This window comes from Crassostrea angulata, chromosome 8 (assembly GCF_025612915.1).
Source record: "Crassostrea angulata isolate pt1a10 chromosome 8, ASM2561291v2, whole genome shotgun sequence".
NCBI classification, from domain to species: domain Eukaryota; kingdom Metazoa; phylum Mollusca; class Bivalvia; order Ostreida; family Ostreidae; genus Magallana; species Magallana angulata.
In genome coordinates, this window is record NC_069118.1 from 30,857,553 (window position 1) to 30,879,562 (window position 22,010).

Below are 22,010 nucleotides of genomic sequence, written 5' to 3' on the forward strand. Positions count from 1 at the left end.
TCAAAATAAATGAAGCATTTTGAGAAGCAATATTTCTGTGATTAACAAAAAACATGTATATTGATAAAACACAAATCGACGAGAGGATCGTATTTAGGTATGTATATATGCAAAAAAAATAAAATAAAGTATAAGCTACTTTATCTTGTAGAAAACAGGTGTTTTTGGTTTTTTTTTTTACTTTTCTACACGTATCAGAGCAAGCTGACTTTTGTTCTGTTTACCAAGCCTGAAGCCATACAGAGAGACCAATTCCTGCATGTCAGAAAACAAAGATTTCTTGACTTTCCTAGACAATGAATTGATATCTAATCTGATCGAAAATATACTGGGTTTTTTTAAGATTTCAAGATCGTGCCATGACTAAGTATAAATGGATGGTTTGATCAACTATAAGATTAAACATCTCAGGCCTTTCCGATCGAAAAGCGGCCACACAACCCTTAATGTAATAGGTCGATGTCCATGACAACACCCCTCCCCTTTCATACAACTTTTGATTACAAATAATATACAGAGCGATTTATTTTTTGTTAAGATTGAAGCTCGACCGCATTATTCCAATGATATACCCTAAACAATACCACAGAAGAGACATACAATGAAGGAGGGCCGGATAATTGTGATTATTTTAGACTGGCCACATACCGGCCATTATGTACACACATTTACATGGAGACAATCATGTTTTATAAAATACGTTTATGTATTTTTTATGGGGTTTCACGTTACCTCAATTGCTTATACGCCCTGTTTAAATCTTAATCATTTCAACAGAAACATAAATAACATGTTATTCGAGTTTCTGCTCACAACATCATTTAGTACAATAAATACAATTATGTACCTGTATATACTGTATATATGTACATGGAAGACTTCAGAAAAAAAGAGCTGAAAATACATATGTGTAATTATGGGATCAATGTTGTTTATTACAAATATAACAATTAATTGTAATAAGACAGTTACTGGACGCTGAGATTGACATATTTCTCCAGCCTCTCCACCTCTCTGTGGGCGACTTCGATCTTCTTCTGGATGAGGGCCTCCTCCCTTCTCTGCTGAGCCAGCTTCTGTTTCTGGGACTGGACCTTTTCCTGATCGTCTGTTGGAAAAAATGAGTTATTTATGAAATTTAAACACAATTCAAGTATTAAAAGCCCGTAAAAAATGTATCTATAAGTTGTTTAACAAATGGATTACCAGATGCACATCATAAATAGTTACATATATTTATAAAACATGTACGTTAACGTTTTTGTAACTTCATTATAACTAGTACAGTGTATAAACTAATCATTATGAATTACTGGTATTTAATATGGAAATCTATAATTAATTGTATGTGGTAACCTACCCCGCCATTTTTCGAAGTCCTCTTTCTTGAGCTCTGTCAATCTGCGCGGTGGCAGCTTTGGCTCCTCCTCGGAGACAAACGTCAGACCGAAGGCCAGCCCACCCTTCTTCTCCGTCACGTCCTCAGTGACCATGGCACGGCGCACTTTCTCGTACACCTCCGCCTCCTCCTTCATCACTCCCACCTTGTTGTTCTTCGCAAAACAACTCTGCAACAACCCCATATCGATATACACAACTTGACAGTATCTATCGCTAAGGCTATTGATGATTAGACGATTGTGACGTCATAATTAGTTTCACGCAATCATGACGTTGTATTTACGCGGTGGTACACTATATTCTTTACCTTGGGTTTTCCACTTTTAAAACTTGGTAATGGAATAATCATCCATGCCCTCTACCATACTTATCTGTAGGATGTTTCTATTTTTGTTTTTGTTTTCTGATGCTAATATGTTTTACGGTGTGACCGTTGGGGCGAGCGCAGAAGGAACCACGCATCTGGCGTCATTGTTAAATGCAACCCGTGGACTAACTAAAAAACTTTGTCTCGAAAACTTTTACCACCGCAACGAACCCGAAGTTGTCAAACTTTTATTCCAATAGTCTTGCTTACCCCAGACTCTCGCTCTCGAGACTTGCCTCGTGCGAGAGAAGTCTCGAGAGCGAGAGTCTGGAGTAAGCGAGACTATTATTCCAATGGTCCCTTCCTAGGCTTATACACTTAAACAAACTACCACTGAGCATTAATAAAATGTTAAACAGACTTATTAAATACAATTATGTTTTATCATTCCTTTACCTTTTAATAATGATCATTAAAATCAGTAAACAATGTGTCTGTGTTATTTTTCATTTTGTTCCTTGCTGTTACCAGCTGTGTTTTAATTATTTTCCTCTGTGACATCAATTTAGTTTTTAATCTTTTTAATTTTTGTACGCTATATAAGCGTTGTAGATATGTGTCCTCACCCTTTTTTAGTGTGTGATATATCCAATATAATTGAAAGGTTTGACCACGTATGCAACTATAACAAATAAATGTAGATATCTTAACAGTTGAATTTTTTTCTTTTATTTATTCATTATAAAATGACGTGGCTGCACGTAGATCTAATAATGATTGGACTTTTCTTTTTTAATAATTTTTTGTCTCCTACCTAACGTATGCATATATGATTGGATCAATATGACAGTTAATTTAGCATGGAACTTGAATGTGTATTTACTAAGCAAAAAAATTATTAAAACAAAACTTATCAGCCAAAGAGTCACCGTTAACACTGATATTGAGTACTTCCTACACGTTACATCCAGTATTCGGATTTACATGTTTACATGTCTGGATTTTTGAACACGATTACCCTCCATAAAGGATTATTGGGATATGTAGAATTTTTTCACGCGGGTTCACAAAATTTTCTTTTCAACTCAAATTTCCTTCTGTTCGTACACGTTGTCTATGGAGCTCGCTACGCGAGCGGCGCTTCGCGCCGCCTCGCTGCGCTCGCTATTATTTTTGTTGTAAACAATTAAGTCATCTTTTTCACCAACCCAAAAATGTTCCCTACCTTTGTGTATTTTTGAAACTTTATACTGGCATTTATTTTCTATTTCTATGTGTAATTTTGCTTCAGTCAGTATAAACCTCTGAAAAGGTTTTCCCAAACATCTGACTTAATATTAACCATAATATTTTCTGTCATTTTAGTAGTAAATTTAAATTTTACAAATGATAACAATTTTCGACATGAAATTGCAGGTCATATTGCTTTCAAGAACGTGTGCGTGGTTTAATATCGTTATCTGAAACAAAAAAACCAAAAAACAAATCTTCATTAAATACGTGTATATAATTTTTGGTTTACGGCATTTTAGAATTTTCATTAGATAAATATTTTTGACAAGATCAAATTGAATATACATTGTATACACGGAACAAGAACATATAGCGCAAATTTATTTGTTTTTCAATGCTTTTTTTTTTCTTATAGCCTGGTTGTTGAACATTGCTCGTAAATTTGGACTACTTTTATAACCTAAATATATGCTTCATAACCTGAAAATACCCGGTTTTTCTTAAACTAAAATTGCATAATTTTTTGAAAGAATTTTGAAAGAAACAAGGCTTGTGGAATTAAAATTACAATATATTGATACTTTTAAAGTAAAAGCAACATAAAAAGTAAATTTCAATAACAGTTCTTTATAATTTCTGTTTTTATATCATTTCCTTTTTACATATTATGAAGAACATATATTAAATACCCCAAAATTATTGATTTTTTTTTAGAGAAACAAGACTATTGTTACAGTAATTTAACGAATTGCGCCTCATGCATAATAAATGTTTTGGGGCTCTTGAATGACTGTAAAGAATTTGATTTTATCTATTTAAATTTCAACTTACGATACGAACACTTTTACCCCCCCCCCCCCCCCCCGGCCCAGAAAAAAATAATATTCAAAATGAAGATAACGAGGTATAAATAAATCGAAATCGCTTCATATTTGAAATACCGGTATGAAAAAAGTATGATATTAGTTTATTTCTTAATTTTCGTTAAATATAGTATTAAAAAGTTTGTTCTAATTAAGTCTTACATGTTTGTTTTTTACAGCTACTTGCGTTTTATTCAGATATAAACTTTCTCTTTAGTTCGAGTTATCTTTCTTTCTATATCGATATTTTTTAAGTCTATCATCCTTGAAAAAAAACCACAGTTTGATTGATGGAGAGGGAAACAAACCGTGATCAACCGTGAGTTTCGTAGTTATATATGTAATGATACATGTATATCCAAGTATGATTGTAACAACCGTTAATGATACAACGCCGCTTAGTAACATACAAATCATATAAAAGGATTAAAACAGTTAACAAAGAATAAAATATATCATTGGTTACCCAAATACAGAAAAGCTATTCTGTAGATCTAGGAAAGGTTGTAGAGACATGCACAACCTCTTAATATCAGAGAAAAAATATTATAAAACTGAAACCAAATGGTGAACCAAGAACAACAGCAATTAATGCAATGATGGTTTTGATTCAGAAACTGGTCACTGATAATGGTCGATTGACTGTTAGACAAATAGCTAAGTTACTTGTAGTAGAACTTTCTTCGGGGACGGTTTATGCTGCTTTAATAGAATATCTGAAACTGAAAAGGCCTAACGCACGATGGACGATGGAAATCCCGTATTTTGACAAAAGAACAAAAAACGACAGTGTGTAAGAATATTAAAAAAAACTTAAAAGATAATCAAACACTGTGATGATCACCAATTGTTTGAAACACTTATAAGTGGGAACCTGTATTCATTACCACCAACCACAAAGAATAATTGACAACAAAATAGATTCACTCACCAAGGAAAGAGAGCCTCATCGACGCGAATATTCCTCGCCGCGCGGACCAGTCCTTGGCGAATGATTGTAATAACAAAACTCATGTGGATTAGGCGAGATCGCGAAAATTAATCGTCGCGAACCAGTTTGAATAGTTGTAAAATGTTAACAAACTACATAAATCCGTATTGGTTATTTTAATGGAAAAATGGTGGTGTACGAATCTTGTTTAACTGACACTAGAATCAGAAATTTTAGACTCTATTTCAAATATTTGATTTTCTTTACATTGCCTTTTTTGTTCTCACACACAAACAGATTGTCAACATTGTCCACACATAAACCATAAGGATCCTCCAGATCACAGTTATCAATGCAACGGAGAAACTGTCCATTCTGATCCAGAATGTGGATACAATGGTTGTTTCTGTCTGCTGTCAGGATACGACTCTGACTGTCTGTTGTGATACCAAAGGGTTTAAATGGTTTGTTCTTGGTAACTGAGGGATGACCGGTGTATCTCCCTCTGAGTTTCCCGTCCTTATTAACCACCACTACTGCACCAGCCTCACAGTCAGCTACACAGATGTCACGGTTTATGTTCTCTCTGATGTATTTACTGCTATAGTTCCATGAGTACAGAGGTTTACCATCATCATCATATTGAATTGTTTGTTTCTCTGTAGACCCTGAGTAATGGACAACTTTGGATTGAGTTTTATAATCACAGCACATGATAACCAGGAGATCACCAGTAGAGGTGACACACAGCTTACAAGGCTGCCATCCCTGTAATCTGATCAACTCTTCTGTCTGTCCATTCTTTACTTTATTTACTGTCCTTGTTGGCCCACTAACGTACAGTAGATCCCCATCACTGTCCACAGCTATATCAATAGGGGGTTTTCCTGAATTTGTCTGTATAGTTTGGAGGAGTGAACCTTTACTGTGGAAGCATTTGATATCATTGGTCTCTCCACTCGTCCATATACTACCATCATTAAGACAGGTAACATTGCGTAGTTTTTCATACCCAGTCTTCATTGTGGTAACAAGCTCCGGTTCATCCAGTAGTTCTCTGACTGAAGTGTTGGGTTGGTTCAGTGACAAGACATTTTCTTCTGTAGCAGTAGATAATGGGGTGATTTGTCCAAACAAACTATACAGTTTCTCATGGTCTATTGGTTTGGATATGAATGTTGGCAATGATACCTGAACCTTGGGTGGAAGTTTGCTAAAATCTCTAATCTTAGAGCTGTATTCAATGGTTGAAGATACTTCAGTGGATTTCTTAATTTCTTTCATGGCCAATAGCGTTTGCTGTATAAGTGACTGTATCTGTTTGATTTCATTCAAATGTTTCTTTAAAATGTCTTTGTGTTTTACTTTTATGTCGTTTATTTCAGTTTTCATTTTGTTGATGACGATGTCGATTTCTCTGTGCCATTGCTCTCCTTGTTTGGACATTGTTGTTGTAAGTTTCTCATATCCTCCATCCAGGTTGGCAAGCTGATTTTCCAAATCGCCTGCAATTTCTTCATATGTAGGCGAAATAAGGTTTACTAACTCTTCTGTATCCTTTTCAATATTTTCTTTCTGTGTCTTGTAAACAGTTGATATGTCTACAAAAATATGCCCCCTGTGTTGTTCAGATGCAGTACAAGAAGAACAAACAAAAATATTGTTGCAAGATTTGCACTGGAATTCACAATTTTTGTGTTGATGTGTTCCACATTTCGGATAAATGAGGGTTGATCTTCGTTCCTGAAAAGCAACAATTTTATGTTTGTCATATCCATCTGTGATGTGTTCTCCTATACAGGGCTTGCAGAGGTTGACATGACAAAAGTCACAGTAGCTGTGTACTATGGCGGTCTCACAAAGGTCACATCGGTGTACATCCTGGGCACTAGAACGAGGATCCATTTTTGTTCTATAAAAAAAATTAAAGACTTTTCTAATTAATCATATAGATAAAATAGTGTAGTATGAAAAAAAAACCTACATACAAGGTACTTTTTCCGGGCTAATTGATAATTTACTGTTTTTCCCAAAATATTATCGCAAAATTCCCAAAATAACTGTTGAGTATTGTTTTATAAAAAATAGGATGCTGATTTTGTTGCTATACTGAGTGAGGCATCCTTATATATGTCAATTTAAATATCAGCCTGTTAAGTATGGTTGATATTATGATGAAAACATTAATTTAATGATTAAACACGTAAAATGCAAATGAAAATTAAGAAAACTGCGTAGAATTTTTGTTTTTGCTAACTTGCATTGAGTCATATTTGTTAATTTCAACAAAAATCGCCAATTGAAAAGGTACAGTACTCTGTACCAAAAACGGGTTAATTAAGCCCTGATATAAATCTTTATACACACAGTGCTGAAATATTGTTGTAAATATTTAAAATATAGACCCCCCCCCCCCCGTTTTTACTTCTTTCAGGCGGATGCTGATAATTTTAATCATTGGAGTGTTGAGTCACGTTTAGCTGAAATAATGTAGCCCTCTCCGATTTTTTTTTATATCTGATGTTTACTGGAGAGGGCTACAATTCCACAGGATCTCCGTAAGGGTGCAAAAAGCGGCTGACTTCGGTCTGAAAAGATCGATTTTATATTAGACTTCCTTTAGATAAAATTCTTTTTTAATTGAGGTTGAACAAATTAACCGTATATAAATCAAAACCAGATAAAACACATAAGCATGATTATCAGTCGTCTTTTTGAGCAGCCATGACAGTTCTCGCGTGATTGTATGGGATGTGCGCTTGGAGTTTTGATGGGCTTGATAACGTGAATGACAGGGTAAATAATCGATCATACCTCGTTCTATCACTAAAGCATCGTTTCAGGAAATGGTATATAATGGAGAATTCATATTTACCGCGTTAATTATGTTTAAAATAGGGGAATTCCTATATTCATTTCAAGATCCGCTGCTGAATTCTCGAATTCTCATTGACTGTCCCAAAATAAAACCGGTCAAGGTCAGTAAACATGGCGGACAAATTCAACTTGTGTTGTTGACATACACGAAAAATAACCGATATATGGACTAGATCTATACTTGGTATATTTGGATTAATTTATGCCATAGACATCTACAATGTTTGAGTTCAGGCAAGAAATGCAAATGTTATTGTCATTTATGTACGATTTGAGACGAAATCGTTGCGGGAGTAGGCCTAAATCACTCCCGCACTTGCACCATTACGGAGATCCTATGGAGAGGGCTACACTATTGCAGCTAATTCACGTTATGTCCGCCGTCACGTTATGTCCGCCATCACGAAATGTCCGCCACTCTTTTACATTATGTCCGCACTGAACATATTCGCCATTAACTTTAATCAATAATGGAGGATTTTACTGACTTCACATGCAATTAATTAGTTCACAACATTGTTGCGTTTGATAAGTATGTTGAACAAAATATTAAGAATATAAAATCTAAATCGAAAGTAGCTTAATTTCTACAACAACCAGAATTTTCTGTTTTAATCGCAAGAGCTATCAACTTTTAAAGTGTTGCTTAGGAGAACAAGTAATCATACAAACCTTGCCAACAAGAAATTACACAATATCTAAATGTCTGGTAGGCGTGCTCTAAACATGGCTGATCCTGTCTTGAATGTAACGTTCCATCTGATCATATATTAAAAAAAAAATTAGAGTTACTTCCCTTACCTTGTGTAGCAATTATAGAATCTGAAGTTTTCTTGCTTGTTTGTTCATTTGTTTGTTTCCAGTTCTTATTTAGTTGTATTGTTAAATTCTTACAAGTTTGTACTTATGATTTTTCCTTCGGAAGTTTAAATTCATTTTACTTTAAAAAAGAAGAAAAAGCGTGTTTCATACTAGAAGAAACCGGGCAAAATAAGACAGAATTTAATTTACGGCTTAATTATTTTAAAACAAAACTCAATAATTGGGACTTTCTGCTTAGACTTTTCTTTATAAATGCGGTAAAAGTGGGGAATATTATTTTTTATATAGATAATCAACATTTTAATTATGTAAATTAAAATAATTTATCCTTAGAATAATCTTTAAATTTGTAGCAAATCTGGTTGAAATTTGCGCGGTGATTTTTTAAGGGAAAGTCAGTCGCTATTACCATTAAGGGATGCATTTTGTACCTTTTAATGACATAAAGTTGTAAAATTGAGTGCAAGTTATTTATGAAATAACACTTTTCTAAATTTCTCAATGCTAGTAATATGTTTTGTTTTACAATTACAAATAAAGAAAAATAGAAAAAAAAATGTTATTTCATCACGATCATCATTAGGTACATTTTAACAATTTGTATAGATACATTTGTACATGTAATGTATACATAGAAGACCTGAAGAAAAAAAAGCAGACAAAAACGTGTGTAATTTTGGGATCAAGGTTGTTTATTACAAATCAATTGTAATAAGACAGTTATTGGACACTGAGATTGACATATTTCTCCAGCCTCTCCATCTCTCTATGGGCGACTTCGATCTTCTTCTGGATGAGGGCCTCCTCCCTTCTCTGCTGAGCCAGCTTCTGTTTCTGTGACTGGATCTTTTCCTGATTGTCTCTAGTAAGGAAATGAGTTATTTATAAAATGTAAATCGATGTACATAGTTACATATAAAGTTCATAAAAAGTACATTTATTAATTTTTTCAACAAATTGGTTACTAGACGCATATGACTTGAAATTATAAACGGGTTATCTAATTATAAAAATATGTTTATAATAGTTTGTACAGTGTATAAACTACTCAGTAATCATTATAATTACAAAAGTAATAATCACAGGTATATATAATACAGAAGTCTTTAATAATTTGATTGGAATAATTTACCCCTCCATTTTTCAAAGTCCTCTTTCTTGAGCTCTGTTAATCTGCGCGGTGGAAGCTTTGGCTCCTCCTCTGACAGAAACGTCAGACCGAAGGCCAGCCGACCCTTCTTCTCCGTCACGTCCTCAGTGACCATGGCACGGCGCACCTTCTCGTACACCTCCGCCCCTCCTTCATCACCCCCACTTTGTTGTTCTTTGCAAAACAACTCTGCAACAACCCCATATCGATACACACAAATTGTCAGTATCTATCGCTAAGGCTATTGATGCTTAGACAATTGTAACGTCATAATAAGTTTTACGCAATTATAACGTTGAAATTACGTGGTGGTACATTACATTCTTTACCTTGGCTTTCTCCGCCCTTTTGAAGGTGGGCATAAGGCAGGTTAAAACTTTGTACTGGTATAATCATCCATTCCCTTTACCATGCCTTTGTGTAATTTGTCCAAGAACGTGCGTAGTAAAATATCGTTATCTGGAAAAAAAACCCCAAGAAAAGCTTCATTCAATATATAATTTTTGGTTTACGGCATTTTAAAATTTTCATTTGATAAATATTTTTGACAAGATCAAATTGAATATGCATTGTATACACGGAACAAGAACATATAGCGCAAATTTATTTGTTTTTCGGTGATTTTTTTTTCCTTCTTTTTTTTAACCTGGTTGTTGAACGTTGCTCGTCATTTTGGACTACTTTAATAATCTAAATGAATGTTACTTTCATAACCTGAAAGTATCCGGTTTTTCTTAAACTAAAATTGCATAATTGTTTGGCAGAATTTTGAAAGAAACAAGGCTTGTGGAATTAGAATTACAATATAAGAATGATTTTAAAGTAAAAACAACATAAGACAATTTCAATAACAATTCTTTGTAATTTTTGTTTTCATAGCATTTCCTTTTAACATATTATGAAGAACATATATTAAATACCCAAAAATTTATTTATTTATTTTTTTTAACAAATTGCGCTTCATGCAGAAATGCAGTCTACTCAGGTGATTATAAAGGTGGCTGAGTGATCAACAAATGACCATAGGATTGGCCTAAAATTTTGATATGATATTATAAGTCCTAAAAATAGAATCATTATTTTACAGCACAGCTCAACTTATGTGAGTCAAGGCCATAGAATTACAGATGGTACATTAATTTGACACTAAGTACTGTTTACTGTTTTTGACACTCTATACGCTCATAAATGACTGTAGAGAATTTGATTTTATGTATTTGAATTTCAACTTACGATACGAACACTTTCTACACCCCCCCCGCCCCACCAAATAAGGAAAATATTCAAAATGAAGAAAACAAGGTATAAATAAATCGAAATTTTTTCTTTTTTTAAAATTCCGGTAGGGGAAAAGTATGAAATTAGTTAAATTCTTAATCTTTGTTAAATATAGTATAAAAAGGTTTGTTATAAGTACGTCTTATTCTATAAACTTTCCCTAAAGTTCGAGTTACCTTTCTATCTATATCAATATTTTGATATTTTTAAAAAGTCTTTGATCCTTGAAAGAAGACAGTTTGATTGATTGAGAGAGGAACGAACCGTGAACAACCGTGGGTTTTGTAGTTATATATGCTATGATATATCCAAGTATGATTGTAACAACCTCTAATGATACAACGCTGCTTATTAACTTAAAAATTCATCTATCAAAAATAGTTAAGTAAGAATTGTTATTGGTTATACTCAAATACAGTAGAGCTGGTCTGTAAATCTCTAGAAGGTTGCAGGGACATGTGCATCCTCTTAAAAAAAGACAAAAAATATTTTAAATCTGAAACTAAATGATGGACCAAGAACTAACTATTCTAAACCTCAAAGAACAACAACAATTGATGCAACGATTGTTTATTTCAGGAACTGGTCACTGATAATGGTTGATTGACTGTCTCACAAGCTAGGAAACTGGTAGAAGACTTTTCTTCGGGGACAGTTTACACTGTTTTATTAGAACATCGACGTCTGTTTGAAATCTTATCAGGCGCGAACATGGATTCATTGTCGTGAACCACAAGATCATTGACAACAAAATATTGTTGACAACATAGCAAAACGTCAATGGATAGCAAATTTGATTCCTTATTACTTATGTTTATATAATATTCAGACATTGTTCGATCAAATATTAAAATATAAATAAGCGAACCCCGCTGGCTCCCCAATTATACGTCATTTGAAGTTATAGGCTGTATAGTACAAAATCTATACCTAGTGTTATCGCAGGCAAAGACAGTGAAAAATGTAAATATATATGTTCTTAGACTTGAGGTTTTACTGAGAAACCGCTTGCTCATGGTAGATGCCACGCAGCAGTATTTTCAATCTCCTGCGCTTGGTTGGCTAGGAAAGTCGTGTAAAGGTTTTTGTGTTGGTCCAACAATTAATTCTATTCCTCTTTTTATAATAACTAGATTGGTTTACTTTTGAACACAGTAAAAAAAAATTTAAAAGTTCATCTTTTCATATAAACTATGAAAAAAATAAATCGCGTTAATTTTATTTTGGTAAAACATGGGTTTGTGTGTCAACATGTACCGAGCGAATAAGTTGAAATGGGGGTCATTCCTATTTTGTTGATACACAAATAAATACTAATTATGTGTCCTTGTAAAAATATTGAATATACGGTATGTTTAAAAGAATAGAAAATATATTTTTAATAATATATTTATTTTATAAATATCATTTTTTAAACATACACATTTTATCTGCATTAAAAATCAATGTATACAAATAGAAAATAGATACTTTTGACTTTAGAAAGGCAGCTCTTACACGATTTCTGCAACGACGACTGTGTATCTGCGTAGATCTGTTAGATGAAGCATACTTTTTAACCATGCTTATTGTTTGACTGTCGCACATGCATATTGAACAACTAGGTTAAATAACAAGCAACATTCAATTTCAATCAGTCTTTTTATGGCCTCATCTTTGTACATTCGCAAAAGCAGGAAAAAATATTTAATTTAAACGTGAATAGTTCATACAAAACTGCATTTAATAGTTGATAAACATATCATAGTGCTTTAGAAAAGATACATTTAGCCCAGACGTAGAGAAAGTCATCATTATTTTCTGAGAGAGTCTAGAAAACTTGGCTTTAGCAAATCGCAAGCTTTATTTGACATCAAACTAAACAGATTACACACACGTTTTCTATTTATTGACTCTTTGAAAAATGAAAACAAAATGCATAAATCTGTACTGATTATTTCAATGAAAAAATGGTGACGTGCGAATCTTGTTGCACTGACTTCAGAATTATAAATTTTAGTCTCTATTTCAAATATTTAATTTTCTTAAAATTGCCTTTGCAGTACTCAGACACAAACAGATTGTCATTATTGTCCACACATAAACCAAAAGGATTCTTTAGATCACAGTTATCAATGTAACGGAGAAACTGTCCATTCTGATCCAGAATGTGGATACAATGATTGCCACCGTCTGCTGTCAGGATACGACTCTGACTGTCTGTTGTGATACCATAGGGATCAAATGATTTGGTCTTGAAAACTGAGGGATGACCGGTGTATCTCCATCTGAGTTTCCCATCCTGATTAACCACCACTACTACATCAGCATATCCGTCAGCTACACAGATATCATAGTTTCTGTTCTCAGTTATGTATTTAGTATAACTATTCCCTGAGTACAGAGGTTTACCTTCATTATTAAACTGAATTGTTTGTTTTTCTGTAGATCCCGAGTAACGAACAACTTTGGATTGAGTTAAATCATCACTATTCATGGTAACAAGAATATCACAAGTAGAGGTGACACACAGATTGACAGGCGTCCATCCCTCTAATCTGATCAACTCTCCTGTCTGTCCATCATTAACCTTATTTACTGTCTTTGTTGACCAGTCGGAATACATTAGATTCCCATCGTTGTCTACAGCTAAATCACTGGGGAAGTTTTCTGATTTGTTTTGGATTATCTGGAGGAGTGAACTTTTAGTGTTGAAGCATTCGATATTTTTGGTCTCTCCACTAGTCCAGATCCTGTCCTTATTTAGACAGGTGACATTTCGTAGATTATTATACTTAGTCCGTATTGTTGCAACAAGCTTTGGTTCATCCAGTAGTTCTCTGACTAAAATGTTCGTTTGATTTAGTGACAAGAGATTTTCCTCGGTAGCAGTAGATAATGGGGGGATCTGTCCAAACAAACTATACAACATCTCGTGGTCTATTGGTTTTGGAATGAATGTCGGCATTGATACATGAACCTTGGGTGGAAGCTTGCTGAATTCTCTGTTCTTAGAGCTGTATTCAATGATTGAAGATACTTCAGTGGATTTCTCAATTTTTTTCATAGCTAACAGTGTTTGCTGAAGGAGAGACTGTATCTGATTGAGTTCACTTAATTGTTTCTGTAGAATGTCTCTATGATTTACTTTAATTTCACTGATTTCAGTCTTCACTTCATTGACAACGATGTCGATTTCTTTGCGCCATTGCTCTCCCTGTTTTGACATTTTTGTTGTAAGTTTTTCATATCCTCCATCGAGGTTGGCAAGCTGATTTTCCAAATCGCCTGCAATTTCTTCATACGTTGGAGAAATAAGATTTAAAAAGTCTTCCGTATCCTTCTTAATATTTTCTTTATGTGCCTTGTAAACATCTGATATATCTACAAAAATATGTCCCCTGTGTTGTTCAGATGCAGTGCAAGAAGAACAAATAAAAATATTGTTGCAAGATTTGCACTGAAATTCGCAATTTTTGTGTTGATGTGTTCCACATTTCGGATAAATAAGAGTTGACCCTCGTTCCTGGAAAGGGACTATTTTATGTTTGTCATATCCATCTGAGATGTGCTTGCCTACACATGGCGTGCAGAGGTTGGCATGACAAAAGTCACAGTAGTTTTGTACTATATCGGTCTCACAAAGGTCACATCGGGGCACATCCTTGGCACTAGAACGGGGATCCATTATTGTCCTATAAAAAAAATTAAAGGATTTTTCCTATAAAGGTATACGTTTACTCAGAATGATAAAATTTCCACTGATGGTAATGAAAAACAATCTATTGTGTGTTATAGACCTTTCATGGTAGTGTTATTTTTTCACTTTCAAAAAAGTAGGTCATGACCTACTTTTTGTGTATATGGCCATTGAGCATTTTTTGATAAATAAAAGAAATCCCAAAAAATTTTGCAGATTGATTAAGATTTTTTTAATTGTGAAAATATTACAAAATTCTTAACTATTTAAAAAATGAAATACAGTTTATGAATGGCAGTGACACGAAATAGATACAAAGCATTAAGATTTCATTCACAGTTTTTAGAAATATTCCAGTCCGAATTTCCTCTATTGTTTTCAAATCCCTACCCATTTTTGATTCAAATTAACACAAAAACTGAATGATGGTAATACTAAATCATTTACATTATTTAAATAAGTATATTGACCTTACTCTGTTGGCATGGAAATTGAATGAGGTCAATGAACAAAATTTTGAGATATGGTGTCTTTTATCGTTTTAAGCATTCTTTAATATTTGTGTAGTTTGTGCCATTCGATTATCTAAATGTAAAAGTGGGATAAAACCAACAGAAAGTATGCAAAATTATGTTGATTAACAAATAAAACCTTAACTTTAAATATTACAGTAGTACCAAAAATATTTCAGTGAAAAACAAAATCTGAAAAATTTAGTCCGAATCTGCTTTGTTTTGCTTAAAGTCCATTTTTGTTTAAGCCTAATTCAATGATCTGGTAAAAATATCGAATGTTATGTCAATAATAATTCATTTATTATAATCCTTTTGTGGTTCGAGCAAATTTTACTCATGACATTGAACTTTATAACAATCCGAATTTGAGAACTCAAACCATGAGTACACAACGTCCTAAACAATATAGATAAAAAAGTGTGGTACGAAAAATAACCCACCATAAACAGATACATGGTAATATTTTAATCTTCATATACACAGTGCTGAAATATTGTTTGTAAAATATTTATATTATAATCATTTCTTTCTACTGAGAGACCCCCCCCTTTCTGGTTTCTACCTCTTTCAGGCGGATGCTGATCATTATAATCATTGGAGACTTCACCTCACTTCACAATTATTTTATTACATTGTTGCGTATGATATCTATGTTGAACACAATATTCAGAATATAAAATCTACAGCGAAAGTAACTAAATTTCTAAAACATTCAGAATTATATGTTTGAATTGCCGGAGCTCTAAACTTTTAATGAGAACAAGTAATTAAACAAACCTTGTTAATGAGAAATAACACAATCTTTATCTGTCTGGTAGGCGTTCCCTAAACATGGCTGATCCTTCCTTGAATGTAACCACATGATAAGAATTAAAAATAAGTTATACAAACAAAATATTAGAGTTACTTCCCGTACCTTTTGTAGCAAATATAGAAGTTTTGTTGCATGTTTGTTCATTTGTTTTTCAGGTGTATCGTTAAATTCTTACAAGTTTGTACTTCTGATTTTTCCTTCGGAATTTCAAATTCATTCAATCTAAAGAAGAAGAAAATTCATAATTAAATTAATGCGATTAAAAGCTTGTTTGATATAAACCGGACAAAATAAGACGAAATTTAATTTATTGCTTAAGTATAGCTGGAAATTCTATTTCTTATATACATAATCAACATTTGATTATGTAAATTAACTTATCCTTAAAACAATCCCTTAAACTAAATCTGGTTGAAAATTTCCCTGTGATTATTGAGGGAAAGTCGAGAATGTAAAAATGAAAATACAGACAAACAAAAGGACAATCGTTGGACCACTCTGAGCTCGGGGTTCTTAAATATTTTAACCATATATACTGTAGAAACACATATTTTCGTTGGGTCAAAATTTCGTGTTTTTTTAACCAAATAAAATTCCGTTGGCATTTAATTTCGTTATATTTTTATCTCTTTGTATTCATTAATACTTTGGTTAAATATTCGTTATGGATTTAATTTCGTTGATTTATACTGCCAACGAAAATAACGAAATTAAATCCTCAACGAATATTTCTGCTTCTACAGTAGTATGCAATTGCAACACACACCTAATGCTATAAATTTTTGAATTAACAGCCGCTAATCATAGATAGCCGCTTACAGGCGTCATTAATGCACTATAGACATAACGCTTCATAAAATTAGCAAATACAAGTATCTACACTCTAAACCGCCATTGTTTTCATTAATGACATAAAATAGTAGTAAAATTGACTGCAAATCTTTTATGCTATACCATCTTTCCTAAATTTCTCAACATGAGTAATATGTTTTGTTTCACAATTACAAATTAAGAAAAATGGAAGGATGTTATTTCATTATTTCAACCATCATTAAGTACATTTTAAATACAATTTGTATATACTGCATACACGGAAGACTGAAAAACGTCAGACCGAAGGCTAGCCCACCCCTCTTCTCCGTCACCTCCTCAGTGACCATGGCACGGTGCACTTTCTCGTACACCTCCGCCTCCTCCTTCATCACTCACACCTTTTGAAGGTGGGCTAAAACTTGGTACGGGTATAAAATTTATTCAAAATTTATTCATGCCCTCTATCATAGATATCATTCGAATTTTCCCCAGTTGTCAATACTGTTGTAAGCCATTTTTTCATCTTTTTTGACCGACCCATAAATGTTCTCTGCCTTCTAATACTGGTATATGTTTTCTATTACTATGTTTAATTTTGTCACAGTCAGTATAAATATCTGTATATCGAAATAGGTTTTTCCAAACATATGAGTAACAGAGGGTTATATGAATCATATTATTTTTCTGTAATTTCAGGAGTAAAATTTTAAGTTTACACATTATAACAATTTTCGACATGAAAATTGCAGTTCATATAGCTTTCAAGAACGTGCGTGTTTAAATATCGCAATCTGAAAAATAAAGAAAAGGTTCATTCAATATTACTTTTGGTTTGCAGCATCTAACAGTTTTTATTTGAAAAAAAAAATCGTTTAATCAGTAAATAGTGTATACATGAAGCAAGAACACATAGGGCAAAATTCAAAAATCAGTTCTTCAATGCTTTGTCGTCTTTTAACCTGGTTGTTGAATGTTGTTCGTCATTTTGGACTACTTTTATAAACTAAATATATGTTTCATGACCTGAAAATATCCGTTTTTTAGACTAGAATTCCATGATATTTTACCTTTTGAGAGAAACAATGCTTATAGAATTAAAGCTACAATGTATTAATAATTTTAAAGTAAAAACAGCATAATAAGACAATTTCAGTAACAAATCTTTTTGATTTTTGTTTTCATTGCATTTTGTTTTTACATACCATAAAGAACATATACTCAGTATTAAACATAACAAAAGTTATTTACTTTTTGAGAGAAAGAAGGCTTATGGAATTTAAAACTACAATATATTAATTTTTTTAAGTATAGAGAACATAATTAGACAATTTCAATAATAATTCGTCGTGATTGTTTGTTTTTGTAACATTTCTTTTTTATTCTTTTTACATATTATGAATAACATATATATCAACTACCAGAAAAAAAGTTTTTACATGACTGTAAAATAATAATCATCCCGCTGTCTCTACAAATTTAAAAATTGTTTCAATTTCTTAAAACTCCCCTGAAAGATATTGAGTCCCATAAACACATGCTCTTTTATCACCCCACCTCCTGACATTTACAGGTTAACTTTTAAAATCATTTTCGCCAAATCGTTGTTGTGAAAAGTTTCGCTCATTTAAAAAATTTGGTCTTACGTAGTTGAGATTAAATGGTGTATTTCTTTGTCTTATATCAGTTAGGTAAATAAGTCCAGAATTAAGTGGATGTAATAAATTATCCCTATTACATGTATACACAACATGATATACTGAAAACAAGGTCTCTACCCTTTAGTATAAATCTTCTTGCTGATCCCGTCAAAAATTTGGATGGGTCAATTTGTGCCTTATGTAATGTTGCAGTATACTCAGGTGACTATTAAGGGGGCCGAGTGATCAACAAATTAAAACTCTATGATAAAAGTTGAAAAACAGAACTGATTTCAATTGAATAGACTTAAATTTCATAAATTTATAAGATAAGAAAAACATGTCATCACACTTTTTGAGATGTCAGATAAACATGAACTACAGCATAATTTAGCCTCAGAAAACCGTACTTTTTTTGTTAAAAGTAAAATTTTTTTTGGCAGAAACTTGTTTATCTTGTCAGCTGTGTCAGAAAAGTAAAACCACAAACTTATTTTAAAATTAATTGTTGAGATAAGGAAAATTATAGCATTTAGACATACAACTGAGAGAAAAGTCAGAAAAAGAAATATTTCCCCTTAGGATCGATAAGATGTATAAAATTTTGGAAATTTAGGATAAAATCAAGCTGCAAATATATCTTGAACTTGACAATAATCCTAGTTACTACCATGTGATTCTATTTACATAAAATATAAAAAACTATCTTGCACAAATTTTAAAGAATTCAAAGTTTTACAATAAAGTATGACATCATATAACACTGGATCTACTTTAATCGTCACAAACCAGTTTATCGGTAGTTAATCGCGAAATAAAGTCACTGCGAATAAAAATTGGTTTACAGTACTAGTATATAATTTACAAAAAAAAAAAAACTTTCTCAAAAAGTTTAAGTTACCTTTCTTTCTATATCGATATTTTGATATTTTTAAAAAGTCAATCATCCTCGGAAAAGCACGGTTGATTAATGAATAGAGGAGCAAACTGTAATCAACCATGGATTTGGTAATTAGAAAAGTTATGGTATATCCAAGTAGAATTAAACCAATACAACGCTGCTTAATAACATCCTGAGCTGGTCTCTAAATCTCTTGAAGGTTGCAGAGACTAGTATATCCTCTAAAAAAAGGGAAAATATATTTTAACTCTGAAACTAAATGATGGACTTGGAGCAAAATATTCTAAATTTGAAAGAACAACAATTGATACAATAATTGTTTCAATTCAGGAACTTGTCACTGATAATGGTCGATTGCCTGTCAGGCAAATAGCTAAGTTTCTGATAGTACTAGTAGACTTTTTAATAGAACATCGACGTCTGTTTGAAATTCTATCAGGCGCAAACATAGATTATTTATCATGAACCACACGATAATTGAAAGCAAAATATTATTAACAACACAGCAAAACGCCAATGAATAGCAAAAAGCCAGGAAGATTCGGCCAGAGCACATAGAGTGTTATAGCATTTTCTTTAAAAGCAGTATAGTCTTGATGCTCAAATTTCTATTCGGAAGGACCGTTAATTTAGTGGGCATGTCGAACAAGTGTATATAAAATTAAAAGGTATCTGAGAAAGAAGTACGTTATATTAATCTTCGTACGACAACTGATTGAGTGTGATTCACGGACTAAAAAAGAATGCCTCATTGTTGTGACTTACCAGCCCTGGCAAATGACTATAATAACAAAATATGTGGATAAGGCTAGGCTGCGTAAATTAGTCGCCGCGAACCAGTTTATCTCACGTTATTCGCGAAATAAAATCGTCACGAAAAGTTGCTTTAAAGTACACATTCATACAGTGTGCATTTTAATGAACATACAATAACATGTAATGATTAGTTCTTAAAGACATGAGGTTTCAATGAGAGATCGCTTGATCATGGTAGATGCCACGCAGCAGTATTTTCATTCTTCCTCGCTTGGTTGGATAGGAAAGTCGTGTTCAGGTTTTGTATTGGTCCAACGAATAATTCTACTTCTTTTTTATAGTAATTTTATTTAATTACTTTTATACACCGCAATTTTTCAAAAGTTCATCTTTTCATATGAAATATACAATATATGAACCTCCCCCCTCCCCCCCAAAAAGTGTTAAAATTGATTTTTGGTAAATCAGTGGTTTGTGTGTCAACATGTAACGTGAACTATTTGTTCACACATTCATTATTCATAACGAGCAAATAAGATGATTTTTTTCTTATATCATATTTTCTTTTGCAATTAGCCTGATTTAGATTCTAGAATTTTTTTTATATTTACATAATTTTTCTATTTACATGTATAAATATCAAACCACATACGAGGGTCAATCAGAAAATACGAAGACAATGTGGCTGTCTATCATATATTTTTCATGAAAGTCATACTTAACAGATTAATCTGTGCACCAACGCTTATGTTATTGATTTGCGAAGTTTTAGTTCATTTGATGACACGGTATTTTTGTTACCCCTTTTTAAAAACAACATGTTTTGTCCCCACGGCGCACGGTAATGTTCAAAACATGACGTCAAGATTAAACACGCACAGTTTATAGATATGCCCCGTCCTTATATCACGGTTAGTCTCTTGTGACTTTCTCCTTACAATTTAAAATGGCACTGAACCACTTAACAGCTTATTTGCACACATTTGTTCCAGAATCATAAGTTAGTTCTTCAAAGTTTTTATTTTCTAACCATGTATCTCTTAGTTTACAGTAAGGATAACCCTGAACGTCGATTGACGTTACTTATTTTTTGACCAAATATTTACGGATATTCTACTCTCTTTCGGACTGTTTTATATTCAAAATACACTTACCACCACCACCCCCACAAAATTTATTACACTTAAACACAAACTTGCAAATAATTGTTGACTTTTTTTTGCACCATTGAGCATTTTCACAGCGTTTGTCGGCTTTTTCCTGGGTTAATTCCGTTTTGTTTCTACCTCTCGTTGCGCCGTGACGTCCGGCGACGTCGATATTTTTAGTCAATTCTAAAGAGGACTATCTGTCTTTAGTAACTAATATCTGTTCGACAAAACAATATATCCCGCCATTATTTGGAACATAGAATACCAAGACAAAACTTCATTTGAAGTTTCAATATTATTTGGTTTTAAGCCCAATTTATAGAGATATTACTTTCAACATTATATGGTTAATTGTTGACATACCACAAATTTTGATCGTGCGCCGTGACCTCATTTTTGCAGGAATAGATTCTAAATAATTCTTAGAAATAAAGGAATTTCTTTACTTTTTTTCTTGCAAATTGTTTGAAACTATTGCTAAATTATGTCTACCAAATATAGTAATGATATGACGTTAAGTAACATAGCTATGACAAAAGTCTTCGTATTTTTTGATTGACCCTCGTATAAACATTAGATTTTTTGTCGATACATTTATAAATATACTATGTAAAAACATTTGAATACATTTTAAAAAGAGTATAAACATACATACTTATTGATATTTTTCTTTTAGAATAATTATTATTTTAACATGCACATGATATCTGCGTTTAAATTTTATGTAAAATAACAACTGCATAGATCTAATGAACCAAGCATACTTTTTAACCACAGTCGCAAATGCATATTTAACAACCAGTTTAATTAACAACTTAAGCAGTATTCAAATTTAATCAGTCTTTTTATGGCCTCTTCTTCCTACATGCGCAAAAATATATG

The 22,010-nt window shown here is 32.7% G+C and overlaps 2 protein-coding genes and 1 pseudogene across 2 annotated transcripts; all 3 read right to left on the reverse strand.

Annotated features, from left to right (window-relative positions):
• Positions 1 to 958: 958 nt before the first annotated feature.
• Positions 959 to 1,655, reverse strand: LOC128161516 (uncharacterized). The gene is made up of 2 exons (XM_052824815.1): positions 1,361 to 1,655; positions 959 to 1,108 (listed from the first exon to the last, which is right to left on the reverse strand). The coding sequence occupies exons 1-2, from the start codon at positions 1,581 to 1,583 to the stop codon at positions 969 to 971; spliced, it is 363 nt and encodes a 120-aa protein (XP_052680775.1). The 5' UTR covers positions 1,584 to 1,655; the 3' UTR covers positions 959 to 968.
• Positions 1,656 to 4,484: 2,829 nt separating this feature from the next.
• Positions 4,485 to 17,072, reverse strand: LOC128160886 (uncharacterized). The gene is made up of 3 exons (XM_052824189.1): positions 16,954 to 17,072; positions 12,894 to 14,536; positions 4,485 to 6,360 (listed from the first exon to the last, which is right to left on the reverse strand). Exons 1-3 carry the CDS (start codon positions 17,070 to 17,072, stop codon positions 4,976 to 4,978), a joined length of 3,147 nt encoding a protein of 1,048 aa, XP_052680149.1. The 3' UTR covers positions 4,485 to 4,975.
• LOC128161517 (uncharacterized) lies at positions 9,122 to 9,803 on the reverse strand (annotated as a pseudogene).
• Positions 17,073 to 22,010: the final 4,938 nt, after the last annotated feature.

What these genes read in the sequence shown, in the direction of transcription:
- LOC128161516 (XM_052824815.1), bottom strand. Translation starts at nt 1,583, where the DNA reads ATGGGGTTGTTGCAGAGTTGTTTTGCGAAGAACAACAAGGTGGGAGTG. An exon ending in GGACTTCGAAAAATGGCGGG is followed by an intron (nt 1,109 to 1,360) that starts GTAGGTTACCAC and finishes TTTTTCCAACAG; the next exon opens with ACGATCAGGAAAAGGTCCAG.
- LOC128160886 (XM_052824189.1), bottom strand. Translation starts at nt 17,072, where the DNA reads ATGAAGGAGGAGGCGGAGGTGTACGAGAAAGTGCACCGTGCCATGGTC. An exon ending in TTCAGTCTTCCGTGTATGCA is followed by an intron (nt 14,537 to 16,953) that starts GTATATACAAAT and finishes TTTTTTTTATAG; the next exon opens with GACAATAATGGATCCCCGTT. An exon ending in GTCTGAGTACTGCAAAGGCA is followed by an intron (nt 6,361 to 12,893) that starts ATTTTAAGAAAA and finishes CTGCATCTGAAC; the next exon opens with AACACAGGGGGCATATTTTT.